This window comes from Gymnodraco acuticeps, unplaced genomic scaffold (genome assembly GCF_902827175.1).
Source record: "Gymnodraco acuticeps unplaced genomic scaffold, fGymAcu1.1, whole genome shotgun sequence".
NCBI lineage: Eukaryota > Metazoa > Chordata > Actinopteri > Perciformes > Bathydraconidae > Gymnodraco > Gymnodraco acuticeps.
In genome coordinates, this window is record NW_022991818.1 from 296,144 (window position 1) to 313,333 (window position 17,190).

The 17,190-nt window shown below is 40.1% G+C and overlaps 1 protein-coding gene across 1 annotated transcript; it reads right to left on the reverse strand.

Moving 5' to 3' along the window:
* Positions 1-2,020: 2,020 nt before the first annotated feature.
* On the reverse strand, positions 2,021-17,017 carry necap1 (NECAP endocytosis associated 1). The gene is made up of 8 exons (XM_034199684.1): positions 16,876-17,017; positions 15,788-15,888; positions 5,486-5,590; positions 5,293-5,374; positions 4,861-4,969; positions 4,489-4,636; positions 4,076-4,169; positions 2,021-3,496 (listed from the first exon to the last, which is right to left on the reverse strand). Exons 1-8 carry the CDS (start codon positions 16,968-16,970, stop codon positions 3,442-3,444), a joined length of 789 nt encoding a protein of 262 aa, XP_034055575.1. The 5' UTR covers positions 16,971-17,017; the 3' UTR covers positions 2,021-3,441.
* Positions 17,018-17,190: the final 173 nt, after the last annotated feature.

Below are 17,190 nucleotides of genomic sequence, written 5' to 3' on the forward strand. Positions count from 1 at the left end.
AGTAGAATTTCAAAGTAACAATAAATTGCATGTTGTACATGCTGCTGTAACAAAAACATTTCCTAACTTGGGATCAATAAAGTATATCTTATCTTATCTTAAGATGATCGATGGCTACTTCCATATTTGCTAAATTAGCCTCTGAACCTTGACAAGTGCATGTTTCAGGCTTATCAATTAACAACAGGAGGGGTCACAGACATAAGACCAGCTGTTAAATAAAGCTCTTCTGACCTTAGCTGTCATGTGGGTATATATTAATGCTACCCATTATGGACACAAGCAATTTTCACCCATTTATTAATTATATGTTTTAAATTTAATAACACCACTGTGTTTCGTATCCCCTAAACCTCCAGGGATGTACACAGTTTAATACTGGCAACTTCTAATTATGGGAAATACGAAAACGTCTTTTAAAACTACAATTCCCAGTAGAGACGTGCCATAGAACATGATGCGAAACACAATTAGCCAGCATGTGTAGTTCTGGGGGGGGGGTGGACACGTTCAAGTCTAGTTTTGGATAGTCTGCCGTGGTTTCATTCCATTTCAAAGAGCTGTTTGACCAACATCCAATCACAGAGCTTGAGGACTAATTACGGGGTTTGTCAAGCAAAGCGGATGTTGTAGTCCCAAACAATAGCTGAGGATTATGGGTAGTGTAGTGTCTTCGGCCATCCTAAACTCCGAAAAAACTATTTGTTTCTCCAAATCGAAGGTTAAAAACACAAAAGCATTTTACACAATTTAAACCAATCAATGTTGTGTAATTAACAAGAATAAACTGATGTGTTTTAGTGGATGAGTAATGCAGATATCACTGTGTAATCATTTGACAGTGAGGGGAATACTTCCGGTTTTATTATGAAAACTTCGAGACCGGAAATACTGTTTTCACCCTGTGAGGGTTGACGGCAACTTTACATGGAAGCTGCCATCAATAGAAATGAATAGGGGAAATACATAGTATACACGTTCTCCTGGCGAGACCTCAAATCATCTTCGTAATATCTATCAAACTATAGATCTTACACATCGACTGGACCTGGATTCTAAAAGTACAATATACACTTCTCGCTAGAAATCAAATCAAAAAGCATTTAATGGCCAAACTATTCTACTAGGGATGCTCCGATCGATTGGCCGCTGATCGTTATCGGCCGATGTTCACTCTCGGCCGATCAATCGGTGCTCTCTATAAAGGCCGATCAGGAGAGCCGATCACATGACGTAAAATACATGACACTTTTCTCTGTGCACGGCAAAACAAGCTCGTCAAAATGGCTTCACCGGCCTGGCAGTATTTAAAGTGTCCGAAAAAGACAATAAAATAGAGGTATGCAACGTGTGTGAAGCAGAAATCATGCAGCCCCTTGAATAATGTACTTCATTTGAACGTAATAATTATGTTGGTTGTTGTTTGTGGAAGCGCATCATGTATTGAAAAATTAATCTGGACTTTTCGATCCGTTAGGATTATAAACTGAAGCAATATAAAAATGAGCCCCATTAACCGAGTTTTAAACATCACTTTAAATGGAAGATCCCCAAAGCCCCCACCCACCCGAACGGATCAGCGATCGGTATCGGCCGATACTGATTCCGGCGATCCGCTCCAAAATTGGCGATTGGAGCATCCCTATATTCTACAATTTAGGATTTTCCAGAGAGGGTTATTTGTGAATATACGACCCTCCGGAGCGTTTGCAATCAACGGGAGCATCAGCCCATATGCCACAAATTGTTGTTTCTTACACGACCACTAGAGGTGCTAAACTTTAAAACGTGACTATAGGTCGTAATAAGCCGCTGAACAATCGACCTATTTGGTCGTTTTTTGGTGGAGGACAAGCTGTGGAGGTCATGAACAAGGCTGTTCCAGCTGCAACAACATTCTCTAAACATGTTCCCTTTTTAGGAAAAGCCTCATGGTCATTTGATAAACATGAATTAGCAGATCGAGAACACACTTCCTTTCCACCATTACTGGAACAATCTTAAACCTCCTCTTACTCTGTTTTTTTTTTTGAAGAGTGGTAGTTGTTGAAAAGGGGAAATGCAAATAGTGAAGATGAGATTTACTCAACAATTATCCCATCAAATATCTTTAAGACTTCAGAAATGGGCCCAAGGGAATCTTTAAGTCTAAATAGGAATTTCTGATAACTAGTCATAGTTTCCTGCTCTGCCTCCTTTATTCAATTCAAGTGGATTTTGTAAATTGACTCATTAATTGGGATGAGGGGAACAAATACATTGTGGTTAAGAAGGCTTCTAAGTATTTTAGTAGTTTTAATTTACTGCCATCTATTTGCAGCAAATTGCTAAATCTGCAAAATATGTTCCATTCTTAGCTTATACATACATTCATTTTAAATGAAGCAAAAATAAAGTAATAATACATGTCTGGACTTGGTTACTTATTTGCAACAAAATAAGCCAACCAGTAGTAAGCACAACAATGATTTCACATTGTTAACATAAACCATAGACAGGAATGTGAATCTATCCTGTGTGTTTTCTATATCTGATATTAGTATGTTATCCCACTTTCAGCAGGCACAGACATTTTACTGACACAGTAAATAGTGATATTTCCTAGATCCTGTGGCGATAAATACTGGCAGAAGGCATAATAAAGCTGATTTAAGCAGAGGGTTGCATCTGCATTTATTGGAAATCCTCATTTTCCTATGCCACAAAGCTAACCATGTTTTCAGTTGCACCCAAAATTAACTAGCATTAGCATTGTGTAAAGAAACCACATATTAGACTTAGTTGTTTGAAATACAGATATTCTGAGACTTATCAAAACCACACTGAATCACAATTCAGTGTGAGGATCGGAATGAATAATATACTGTATTCCCTGTTCCAAAAATCCTAATGAAGAGCTATTGCAAACTTGGGGGGGAGGAATGGCCCTTAAACTGTTCTCTCTATAGACTTCTAATTTCATTTGGAAATGATAATACACAAAGATCAAATGGCCAATTTTAGAACAACAAAGACACTGTTAAAGTAGCTTGCACTTAAACTGAGCTTTGCATCTTTTTGTACAGTATTCACAGCAGGTTTCAGAAAGCCTCTCTTCAGAGGAAGCCTTTGCAGTGACAAAACATTCCAGATCCAAGATAAAGCTCTGCTCAGAGAGCCATCTGCTGGGGAGGCGATGCAGACACAGAAAAGAGGAACACCTGCTACTCAGGACGCCACACATAGCCCTTCAATATTTTTGGGGAAAATGGCTCATTATGTAATGGCTTTAAACATGTTAATGCTTCATTTCCTGTGAATAATATTTGAAAGATTATTTACGTTGTTTCTACAGCTCTGTGGAGTTTTGCGTCTCTGCTTTGGGATCAGTGCGGGGAGTGACTCTCAGTGTGATGCACAGGAAGCGACAGATGGGATGGAAATCACAACCGACGTGACGACTCAAAACTGCATCCAGTTTCCGGCATTCTCTGGTCGTGATGAAGGTGGAACAGAGCTGGGAACACATACACTGATGTTAGTTTTATTCAGATAATGGCATATTACTTATTAAAGGACAATTTCAGTGGTTTTACATTACCCTGTATATACAGTAACTCTTTGTTATGGAAGAACTTGTCTGGCCTGTACAGAGCTGTTGTATATTCTAAAGTACAAATGTATGTGACTTATAAAGTGCTTTGTATTGTGCCGAGTGAAATCAGCACCTGTTAACATTCAAATATGTGTGTAAGTATTGTAATTATAGTTTTCAGGCACCTTAAAGCTTTCATTTGCAAAACAATTTAGTTTCATGAGACACAAATAGATTTAAATCAAACGTGATAAAGTACGAATATTTTAAAACCAATTATTAATAGAATTTTAGGAACAATTATTGTAAAGTGGTGTTAACCATCACTGTGATGAAGGTGAAATGACCTATGCTGTGATATTAATAGATGATATTGAAACTGTGACTGAACCAGGCCAAACATCACTCATGCCTTTGGGGTTGAAAGGAACAAACCACTTTGTAAAGACTTCCCTGGGTCATATGGTTGAAATGTTATGCCCACAAAAATACGTTTTCTACCTTGCAGGAGCAGAGAAATCTCCCCAGAGATCAGAACTAGCGTTTGACTGGACCACTGTGTTAGAGTTACTGCTGTCCAGCTCCAACAAGCAGGCTGACGGAGACACACAGAAACACAGAGCTTATTAAAGGCTGCTTACACACTTGACACACATTTCTTCTTATTTTCCTGCGTCCTGAAGCTCTAAGAGTATGACTCATTCACATAGTGATTAAGAAATGAGGTCACTCCTGTATGTTAAAGCTGCACAAACATAATTAATTAAAAAAACAACACCATTTCCAACACACTGTGAAGAAGTTGCTCTATTTGCCCTAATTAAATACACGTGTTGGTGATCGTCACAGATAATAATTCATATAAAGTGATAATATTTATGTGTAGCTTTAGTTTGATTGAATGTGCCATCTACCTGTCGCCGTGTCTCCTGTCTGGGGCACGATGTTGTGATTGGATGGGCCTGACAGAGGAGGCGGGACTATCTTTCCTCCAGGTGGTGGTGGGAGGAGTCCAAATCCACCAGAGCTTAGGGGGCGGGGCTTATCCTTCTTTCTACCTTGCTAAAGACAAAGAACGAAAATGATTTATAGGAATGTTAACGCTTTCAACCACCAGTTTATTTACATTAAGTGAAACTTAAATACTTTAACTTTTGGATTATTATGGGCTGCTTAATAAAAAATAGGCAACTAAATTGAAATAGTGACCATAACTTTCTACACCTGCCAACAGTCATTTTATTTTGAAAATATATAATAAAAGATGGATATATTGATGTTCTTACTCCTATGTTGAGTGTGATGGTCTGCCCCTCTTTAAAGCCCAAGTCCAGTTTTGGTCCTGAATCCACTAGATGGGCATTTTTACTGATTTCATTCTCCTGTTTCACCCATCTGCAGGGTGGCAGAGACACAAAGATACAAACAATCAGCACATATACACAAACAAACAACGCATCTCAGCAGTTTCCCAAAAAACCCACAGACAGTACAGTATACAGTGCAGTACTGTATATCTCAGAGACATCATTTTGTTTTGGCCTGGACTGCTTGTGCTGCAGAGGGTTGTAGGACAGCAGGACATGTAAAACAAGTTGTTAATTATTTAGAAGGAAAACTAATGGTCGTCTGCATGTCTGATGTTCAGTCGTATATGTATTGATTACTGTGAATGTACTTGCTTTTAACCAGACTCAAACCACCCAGTCACTGCTTACTTGAAATGGTCCTGCAAAGACACGTTGAAATCAAAAGCGTCCCCTCGGTCCTCAAAGCCAACTCCTATGAAAGCACTGCGCCCTGTGGACAGGAAGTGATATTACAGATACTCACCTGAAAAAGAGTCAATATAACGTTCTTCAATTCTACATTCTTAAAAAGGGTATTTTTTTATAAAATGCACATCCTCACCGCTGTCATCCTGTATGCGCAGAACAAAATATCGGCTGGAGTCGCTGACCGTTTCCACTGAAACACCGGGGTAATCAGTAATTGGTGCCTGGGCAAACAGCTCCCCTGCAGGACATTTGGGGGAAAGACAGAATAAGCATACAAATTAGTAAGTGATTTCTGAATTGTTTAGCCTGGTTGAATAAGAGCTGTAGCCAAGGGTGTAACTTTGGTTTGAGAAGTGGGGGGGACACACAAACGAACGAAAAACGTTCTCGATTTGAATCCCATTCCCTGCCTTTCTACAAATATGGTGTAAAAGAAATCCAAGCAAAAATGTGTAGTGTATATAATGAGAGTGCAAACTTATCGAGTATCCAATCCATGTCAACCTATTTTATTCGGGGTGGACCTCACAACAAATAGGGGGGTCCGGGGGCATGCTCCCCCATAAATGTTTTCTTTAAATGTTGAAGTTAAATGCATCAATCTGTGGCGCTTTAAGGGGAAATTAAGGCATTATGGATACAGTTGTCAACACTCATGAAACAGAACTGTATATATTTCAATAATCAAAGAAATCCTTAAAATATGATCACAAACAATAACAAATAATTTAAACTTGTTTATTTGATAAACTCCTAACTCCCTCCTCTCTTTATCTTATGTTACCAAAAAGTCCAACATCACCAGCCCCAACGACTACCGCCCAGTAGCACTCAACTCCATCATAAAGTGCTTTGAGCAGTTAGTCAAAACATTCATCACCTCCTCTCTCCCTGACTCTCTGGACCCCCTGCAGTTTGCCTAGAGCAAACAGGTCCACAGCCCTCACCATCCACACTGCCCTCTCACACCTGGACCAGAGGAACACATACAGTGGGGCAAAAAAGTATTTAGTCAGCCACCAATTGTGCAAGTTCTCCCACTTAAAAAGATGAGAGAGGCCTGTAATTTTCATCCTAGGTACACTTCAACTATGAGAGACAAAATGAGAAGAAAAAAAAATCCAGAAAATCACATTGTCTGATTTTTAAAGAATTTATTTGCAAATTATGGTGGAAAATAAGTATTTGGTCAATAACAAAAGTTAATCTCAATACTTTGTTATATACCCTTTGTTGGCAATGACAGAGGTCAAACGTTTTCTGTAAGTCTTCACAAGGTTTTCACACACTGTTGCTGGTATTTTGGCCCATTCCTCCATGCAGATCTCCTCTAGAGCAGTGATGTTTTGGGACTGTCGCTGGGCAACACGGACTTTCAACTCCCTCCAAAGATTTTCTATGGGGTTGAGATCTGGAGACTGGCTAGGCCACTCCAGGACCTTGAAATGCTTCTTACGAAGCCACTCCTTTGTTGCCCGGGCGGTGTGTTTGGGATCATTGTCATGCTGAAAGACCCAGCCACGTTTCATCTTCAATGCCCTTGCTGATGGAAGGAGGTTGCCACTCAAAATCTCACGATACATGGCCCCATTCATTCTTTCCTTTACATGGATCAGTCGTCCTGGTCCCTTTGCAGAAAAACAGCCCCAAAGCATGATGTTTCCGCCCCCATGTTTCACAGTAGGTATGGTGTTCTTTGGATGCAACTCAGCATTCTTTCTCCTCCAAACACGTCTAGTTGAGTTTTTACCAAAAAGTTCTATTTTGGTTTCATCTGACCATATGACATTCTCCCAATCCTCTTCTGGATCATCTAAATGCTCTCTAGCAAACTTCAGACGGGCCTGGACATGTACTGGCTTAAGCAGGGGGACACGTCTGGCACTGCAGGATTTGAGTCCCTGGCGGCGTAATGTGTTACTGATGGTAGCCTTTGTTACTTTGGTCCCAGCTCTCTGCAGGTCATTGACTAGGTCCCCCGTGTGGTTCTGGGATTTTTGCTCACCGTTCTTGTGATCATTTTTTTTGCGTGGAGCCCCAGATCGAGGGAGATTATCAGTGGTCTTCAGTGTTGGGTGTAACGCGTTACAAAAGTAATGGAGTTACAGTAATATATTACTTTTTGCTGTAACGAAGTAATGTAACGCATTACTAATGAAATGTGGGTAATATATTACCCGTTACAATTCTCAGTAACGCAGTTACAACACATTTTAACCCGAAATTAAATGGTGTTTTGTTTTTTAACAATATACTAACACAGCGAGACATTCCGACACCAGACAAATTGTGCGGGTAGATTAGTAAACCTGGTGTGTTTACCCTTCAGGCTTCGCGTCGGGATCTTCCGGGCAGTTGAATGTTATGCACCCTCTATTAAAAAAAGAGAACGGAGCGAAAAATACTAACAACAAAATTGTGTCAGGTGCGCGTGACCTGCTCCGCTGCGCGTGCATCATTTCCAAAGTGCTTCCACAGCAGTGACACACATCTGTGGATAATCATTTAATACGAAAATGGTTAAAGCAACCATCACTAAACGCCAGCAACACTGCATCTACTGCAGACCGTTGTGGACACTAGCTTACTCCCGCCTGACTCGCCGCCCTCGCCCCCGGAGCAGCAGTCTTCGTTGCCCGAAACTACGCCGCCCCTCTGCGGCCCGCAGGTGCCAGGATACCACGGCAAAACAGAGCCTGCTCAGGTCTATCTAAACAAGTACCCGCCTGTACAGTGGGGTTAGGCGGTCATTTTGCAGCTCGTGGTATACAAATAGACAAGGGCTAGAATATTCATGTGAAAATAGTGCCATATTCTGCCATGCCTGTAGAAATGTTGGGTCAAAAATAATGCATACAATAGCACAGATGCCTTCACCACGAATGCCTATAAAACTATCTCATATCCCAAGTTTATCAACAAGCTAATGTTGCAGCTGAAATGTTCTCCAGGTCACAAAGTCAACCTCACATGATGACGTGATACCAGTTTTCAAGGACAGTAAATTTTCTCTTCCCAGAGTATATATGATGGGACCAAAGTGATGATTTAGTAGGCTACATGGTTTTAATAATACTTTTGCTTTTCAATGTTTGCCATTTCAAACCATGAGCTGGTTCAAATAATATTTGCCTTGATTTACAATATGTTCTCATTTGTTTTATCAGTACAGTTGTGAAGCTTCTGTGCTTTTCTTTGCCATAGTCCACTTTGGACTATATGAAATATTTCAGGATTGCACTTTTAACTCACTTGAAATGTTCTCACTTGCTTGGTTTCAAAACATAACAAAGGCCATAATCTGTTCATTGGGAACCATCAATGCTATTTTTCATTGCTGTTGCCGGCCACTATTGCTCACGTAAACCTACTACCTATTACCCCTGTAATCTCAGAGGCACCCTGAGTCATTTTGTTCTGGAACTGGGCCTGTACATGGACATATACTAAACAAACTACAGAGCCCATTCCGTGTCCTGTTATTATTCACTTCCTGTCTGCCTTCTTCTGTTGATTTATCTGACGTCCAGCGCTCCGTTTTTTAACCTCTTTTCCTTTCTCTTTCTGGATCCTCCTTAGCAATCTTCATTATAGTCCTTTGACAGTGGTCTGTACTGCTGTATTAACAACGTGTCACATGTTAAGAATTTACAATCAGAATCGAGTATTCAATTCAATTCAAAACCTTTATTTATCCAGGTAAAATCCCATTGAGATCCATTATCTCTTTTTCAAGGGAGACCTGCAGCAGTAGGTTCCACAAGAAGACATAAAAACATAATCAACAGAACAACAAAAGGACATCATACAGCAAAATGTACAGGGATTACAATTTACATATTTAACCACATGTACAGGTACCAACAGCATCTGATTTTGTAGCATCCAACCGAGCTTTAAAAACATGTAGTGGTACTAGCTTGGTAATTTCCATTCTTTTTGCAGACTGTTCCATGTTAGTGGAGCTGCACATCTAAAAGCTTTCTTCCCTAAGACAGTCCTAGCACTTGGCACATTTAATAAAACCACAGCATGCGATCTCAGGCAATAAGTACTTTCAATTCGCAGAGAGATCAGTGAGCAGATATAAGATGGTAGTTTATCCAACATGGCTTTGTAAATGAAAAAGTACCAGTGACTGAGCCTCCGTACAGTAAGTGATGGCAAAACCGTGTAATAACTAAGCCGTGTAATACAAGTTGTTAGTAGCCTTAAGGGCCTACACAGTTGTTATGCTATACCACATTGCGGTTCACTGGATGTATAATGAGCTGCACTAAACTACATTTCAGCATTTAAAATACCTAGCCATTCTTTTGCGGTTATTTTGGTGAAAGTAACTAAAAAAGTAACTAAAGTAGTGTAACTCATTACATTTCAGAGACAGTAATTTTTTAATGTAACTTATTACTTTCAAAAGAGAGTAATAAGTAATATGTAATATATTACATTTTGAAAGTAACTTGCCCAACACTGGTGGTCTTGTATGTCTTCCATTTTCTAATAATTGCTCCCACAGTTGATTTCTTCACACCAAGCTGCTTAACCTATTGCAGATTCAGTCTTCCCAGCCTGGTGCAGGTCTACAATTTTGTTTCTGGTGTCCTTTGACAGTTCTTTGGTCTTGGCCATAGTGGAGTTTGTAGGTAACCAAATACTTATTTTACCGAGGAATGGACCAATTAATTCATTAAAAATCCTACAATGTGATTTCCTGGATTCTTTCCCCCCATTCTGTCTCTCATATGAAGTGTACCTATGATGAAAATTACAGGCCTCTCTCATCTTTTTAAGTGGGAGAACTTGTACAATTGGTGGCTGACTAAATACTTTTTTGCCCCACTGTATATCGAATATCGTGATATCGCGGTAAATAATAATAAAACAATTTTAAACCTTTATTCAACCAGATGGTCCCATTGAGATCATCAATCTCTTTTTCAAGGGAGACCTGTCCAACATGGCAGCAAGTAGGTTACAACATGAACATAAAACAACAGATAACAATAAAGGACATTGTATTTACAGGGCTACATGTACATAGTACATACCTAGAGACATTGACAAGTACCAACAATATATGTATATATACATATATACCCTATATATACCCTGTCAATAAGCCTCAGTTGGCAAAAACTGTATTGTTTTTGAAGTGGTGGAGAGACAATGCACAGTTTTACCCACTGCTGTTACCCATGGCCAGAGCATATCTCTGTCCCAGCAACATCAGTACCAAGCAAGAGAGTTTTTTCCACAGCAGGGGATATTGTAAACGCCCAAACCTCCCAGCTTCTACCTGGAAATGTGGACATGCTCATATTCCTAAAAGATAACCTTGATGATGCTGAGTGAGTGAGTTAGTGAGTTAGAGTTGAGTTACTTGAAACACTAAAGTGAAACTTGATTTATTCTATTGCAGGGTCTGATTATTATATTGTTGACACTTTAAAATACTACTATCCTACTACAAAAAAAATTCACATTTTTTTCCTTTATTTTTCAATATCGCGATAAATATCGTACCGTGGACTTTTTAATCGCGATATTATCGTACCGTGAGTTTTTGGTATCGTTACCTATCTAGTAGCAGCCAAATGAATAATATAGAGACAAGCAGGAGACAACGTGTGACTTACTCGAGGGGAATTTGAAGTTAAATGGAATTGGTTGTAAAACCTAACTCCATCTCCGGTGTGGGAATATTTTGGATTTAAGCCAAATCAACGAGGCGAACCTACGGACTTGGATGAGCCGGGCGATGTGTCGCATTTGTTTAAAAAAGGTAGCAACAAAAGCTAGCAATACGACCAACCTTAAACTGCACCTGAAACACAACCCCCCCATAATGTTTTTCCAGCTGGTAGCAAACACGGCAGCTGGAAATGGAGAGCCCCCACCTTCCCGACAGTTTACAATCAAAGATGCATTTGCCCGACAATGCAAACATGTTGGTGTTCCTTGCTCGAAATCTTTGATTTATACAGATTTGGATATGGCCTGTTGAGGTTTATTTTGCTTGAGAGACAATGTGTGCTCATATTTATATATTTGTTATATTATAAATATAAATACATATATATATATGTATTTATTTATATATATATATATATATATTAGGGGTGTAACGGTTCACAAACATTTCGGTTCGGTTTTTAGGTCACGGTTCGGTTCGGTGCGTTTTCGGTACAGCAGAAAAAATTATCACAAAACATAACATATTTTTTTTAAATTATTATTAAACTGTGAATAATGTATTCACTCAAATAAATACAAAATATAATAAAATAAACATTAAGGTGCAGCATTTTGATGAACTGAAATAATCTGTATTTGAACTTTACTGTACTAGTACTCACAAAACATAAACTATTAGTTTTGGGTTTTTAATTATTATTAAACTGTGAATATTCACTCAAATAAATACAAAATATAATAAAATAAACATTAAGGTGCAGCTTTTCGGATGAACTGAAATAATCTGTATTTGAACTGTACTGTACTAGTACCTAAGCAGCCAGTTTGACATTATGACTTGCTTGTCATTGTATTTTCATGTTATTTAAAGAAAAATGTACTTGTCCACATTGCTTGCCGAAAGGGCATAAGGGCTGGCACTAACAATGGTAGTGCCTGGTAGCGCTTTGCTAACATGGCAACATAAGGATATTTGGCGTTTGTAATAGCTTTGACTCGGTCTGAACTCTTTGCGAGTGGTGGAGGCTTAAATGCTAGTGGGAGTTGGGTTTGCACTTCAGTCTTTTTTCTTTTGGTACCGGTGATATTCACGTTCGGGTAATGCCTTTTCAAATGAGTGTGCAAGTTTGATGTATTGCCAGCCGCATAACCAATTTTAGTTGAACAATGCCGACAAACAGCTTTGGTTCGGTCCACCTGTCTTTGTCTTTCCGTCATCCTTGTTCGTAACTGCAAAACCAAAATGTTCCCAAACCGGAGACTTCAATGGTGCTGGAGGATTTTCGAGCTCAACTTTATCTGCGTTCGCCATTTCGACAGTTCCTCAAATTACTGACTACATTTGAACGCATCCCTCTGACCAGCTCTCATAGTATGCCTCTCGTCCAATGAAATGACTTGCTCGCTATATGACGCGTTGAACACAATGTGAGCAAATTACTCTGAATGCTGCGACGCAGCACCTGAGATTACTTCCAAGAAGTTGTTCACGTTCTCAATTTTTTACGTTTAACGTTATATTCGTTCGGTACACTTCAGTACACACGTGTACCGAACCGAAGGGCCCGTACCGAATAATTTCTGTACGGGTACGTGTACCGTTACACCCCTAATATATATGTATTTATTTTAGGGCTGTCAAGTTAACGCGTTAATAATAAAACATTTTTTTTAACGCCACTAATTATTTTAACGCGATTAACGCATGTGTATTTTTTGTCCTCGGCCACCCCGTAGTTTCAGAGAGCATCAAGTTTAAAATACATTCTACAAGCTGATGCTGACAGCCCCGCTCCTGCCGCCCGCTTGTGGCAGACCCGACATACCACACTTCCACGCTCACCGGCAGGCACCGACTGGCCATCGGGAGGACCGGGAGGGTGTGTGTCTGTGTGGCACGAGCGAGCGAGGCATACCTTACGTGTATTGCTGTTGTTAGCATCTGGTGCTAGCTAGCTGCGCTAACGGATATAAGGAGCTGTTTCAATGAAAACAGAGGAGCGACATTTCGCCGAGCACTTGACTTTATGCAGGAAGCCAGACAGTGGGACATTGTACGAAAAGTAGCACACTAAGCACGTATAGTGCGCGCAACATGATTGCAGCGTCCAGGCAGCTCCCGTTCGAGCATATGCCTTGAGTTGCACATAGCTCCAACGATCCATCACAGTGTCTCTCTCTCTCCACACACACACACACACACACACACACACACACACACACACACACACACACACACACACACACACCACCACACACACACACACACACACACACACACACACACACACACACACACACACACACACCACACACACACACACACACACACACACACACACACACACACACACACACACACACACACACACACACACACACACACATACTGTATTGTATTATTGTATGAGAGGTTCCAGGGGGAAATATGTACAAAGGAGGCTAGGTAGACTCAAAAAGATGGATCAAACACTCTCGGGCCTATGCTGGCATGGTTGTGCGGAAGTGGGTATCCTTTTACATTGTCTTTGGCCCTGTCCGGCTGTAAAATCTCTTTGTGACGTAGTTGGAGATACACTCGCTGAGATCCCGATCAATGGCATAAAATCAAAATGTGCAAGTAAACTCATAGCCCTAGCATGCCTTTGAACTAAACGCCTCGTTCTTATGAACTGGAAATTCAGAAAGCCCAACTGCTTCAATTTAATATGGCTGGAGGACTTCCTAAACATCTTAAGTATGGAAGAAGCTGCTTTCTCCCTGTTATATTTGGTTAAGCCAGACAACAGGCTTTGGGATAAGATAAGGGCTTTCCTGGGGGGTATACTACGAAGCAGGATTTTCGCTTAGCCGGCTAAATTCAGGGACAACTCCGGCTTTCCGGTCCTACGAAGCTGGTTCTCTTTTTAGCAGGCTAGATCTCCATGGTAACTTATGCTTAGCGGCTAACCTGGTCGGGAGCAGGTTAGGTTGCAGGCTAAGAGCTCAACTCAGTGAAAGCACTGCCTGCTGACCAATCAGAGCTCAGTGTGCGGAGTTTAAAGCGATCAAGTCATATTACAGGAGAAAGGAAATACAGAAAAGCTGCAGTCGCAGGAAAGACGGCCGGCAAAAATCACCGACTTTGTGAACGTGAACAATGAACATTAATAGAATATCACCTCCCATCTTCAGAGCAATCTGACTATTATAACATTAGCGTTAAGAAAGCTTACTTAAATATCTGCCACAACATAAGTAACCGGATCAAAGTAATATTAAGTACAGTCCGCGGCATATCACTTCATAATGTATCATATATTTTCTTATCTGAGTCAGCTGAGCCGTATCTGGCCGTGCAACACTCACAGTGTCACATACTGTATGCAGAAGTATTATTTTAAGCAGCACATTAAGTTGACGAAACACTCGAGACAAATGTAATTAAAGTCAGATCGTGTTTTAGACGGGGCAGTGATATCATAAACCTGTTAATGTACGCATTCAAACTTTATTTGTGCCACACAGCTATGTGGCTTTTATCCTGGATAAAGTGTTTAAGTCATGGATGTTCAAAGTTTAATTTCTTCATTTTTGACTAGTATTAAAGTTAACTTTTCATTCAGGAAGTATGACGCTGCGCTGTCAGTACGCTTCTCCATGTTTGTGATTGGTCGAATGCTCCAAATACCACCCCTTTCATGTGAACGCGCACCTAACTAGATAGGACACGGCTGGCTTGAGCGATCCACTTGATAACCAGCGTCGTAGTACAGTTTAGCGAAAGCGCGTATGTTTTGGATTAGGCCAACCGGCTAACTCAAACATATCCAGGTTAGGTTGAACCAGCTTCGTAGTACAGGCCCCAGGTTGAATTGAGGCGAATATTTGTAATGTTCAGAGGTTGTTGTGTTTAATATTCATCAAATGATAATAAACACACATAGAAAAGATTATTTGTCCACTCATATGTTGATAAGAGTATTACAAACTTGAAAAATATTCCTCTAAGGTACATTTAGAACAGATAAAAAATGTGCGATTAATTTGCGATTAATCGCGATTAACTATGGACAATCATGCGATTTATCGCGATTAAATATTTTAATCGACTGACAGCCCTAATTTATTTATATATATATATATAAATACATATATATATAAATACATATATAAATACATATAGATAGAGAGAGAGAGAGAGAGAGAGAGAGAGAGAGAGAGAGAGAGAGAGAGAGAGAGAGAGAGAGAGAGAGAGAGAGAGAGAGAGAGAGAGAGAGATAGAGAGAGAGAGAGAGAGAGAGAGAGCTCTGTTTTCCAGCCTGAGTCTATTTAATTTATTGTTTTGATTGTGTGTGATTTAATACATTTTTTATAATTGTTTAATTAATGTTTATATATCATTTATATATTTGAATATTATTTCAAATTGCATTTGCAATGTTGAATACAAAAGTTCTGTTTGAAAGATGTACTTGAATTATTATTATATATTATCATTATATCAGTGGTCTAAAATGGTCTTACAACGGTGCCGGCAATATTATCGCAATAATTTCCGGGAAAATGTATCGTCCAACAAAATTAATTATCGTGACAGGCCTAGGGACATGTCCCCCCTGTCCCTAGTGGAAATTACGCCCCTGGCTGTAGCAAATATCACAGGGATTCTAAAAATGTTAACGTACAGTTTGAGATGTGATGCTGTAACGTAATTAAGTCTTACATACTGTACGGGAGTATGATATTAGGATCATACCTGAAACTTTGTCCTCCAGTTTGACAATCGCCATTTGGCCCTTGGCTGTGATCCTCATTCTACCAGACCAGTCTGGAGAATCCAGCTTCCAGTCAGCTGCCCTGTGGACAAGCATGGTGTTAGACTGTAATGTTACGCATACACAATTGAATATTAAGAGGAAAATATTTATATATAAAACTAACAACTATCTGTTTTACAAAGATTAAGTTGGGTCTTTTTAACGGATTGAACACATTTGACAATACTCATAATCTGTGATTCTGTCGTACGTGTGTCAAAAGGCATTATACACATATAATAGGGTTGTGGATGAAGAAAGATTTGTTTAATTTTACAAATGCCTACAGATATGAAAGCGTAAAAGTATTCAGTATTTAACTGTAAGAATCTTTAGAGAACAAGTCAATGTATACAGTAGTCTACACAAAAAAGCAGCAAAAAAAAAGCTCAAAACATATTTTGTTTACCTTTTTTCTTTATTTTATATCATTCATACAATCGTGTTGTGATCCTTAAGCCTCCATTTTAAACTACATTTCATAATACATTAATAGTGGTTTGGACATTGACGGTCACTCAAAATGTTATCATTCCCTGCATGCAGCACACTCAGACAATGTTTACTCACTGTCAAACATAAAGTCTAACTCTGTATTCCCAACCTCAATCAAAGACTATCCACACAGAAGACAGTGAAAACCGTTTTGTTTCAGTTCAATAGCGTCACTGTGGAGAGAGGACGTCCAAGCTGACACACAAGAGCGGGACAGTCCTGTCAAATGGCCCGTATCGACCCGGCAGAATGACAACCCCCCCCCCCCCCCGTCACAACTCTGACAGCTCAGCCGCTATTGACAACAAAGCGACACACAGAACCGGCCAACGATTCATATATATATTTACAACAGGCGACCCATTTCATTTCTGCCTTCCACAGTCACAACATAAAGCCCCCTCTACGTGATATGAAGCATGTTCTGGCATCGAGCAGTGAAAGTGAAATACCCGCACCGGCACCGAGCGACACCAAACCCCGTTAAAGCACATTCCACAGCGCCGTTAACCACCGGCAGGTTCCTCTGTACCTGTATGCGCGGTTTGAGGCTCGCGGCGGGATGCGATAAACGTTGACATCGGGTTTTACGCATAGGATCGACTCGTACTCGCCCTCGGCCGCCATCTTGATTCAACTGTTATTGATGTGGGAGTTGTGGTTGTGACTCATGTATTCAGTGTGGGTGTGTGTGCGTGTGTGTGTGTGTGTGCGTGTGTGTGTGTGTGGTGTGTGTGTGTGTGTGTGTGTGTGTGTGTGTTTGTGCGTGTGCGTGCGTGCGTGGTACCACAACCGCATCAGAGATGTTATTAATTGTTAGGGTACCTAAGTCTCATGACGCTGCTTT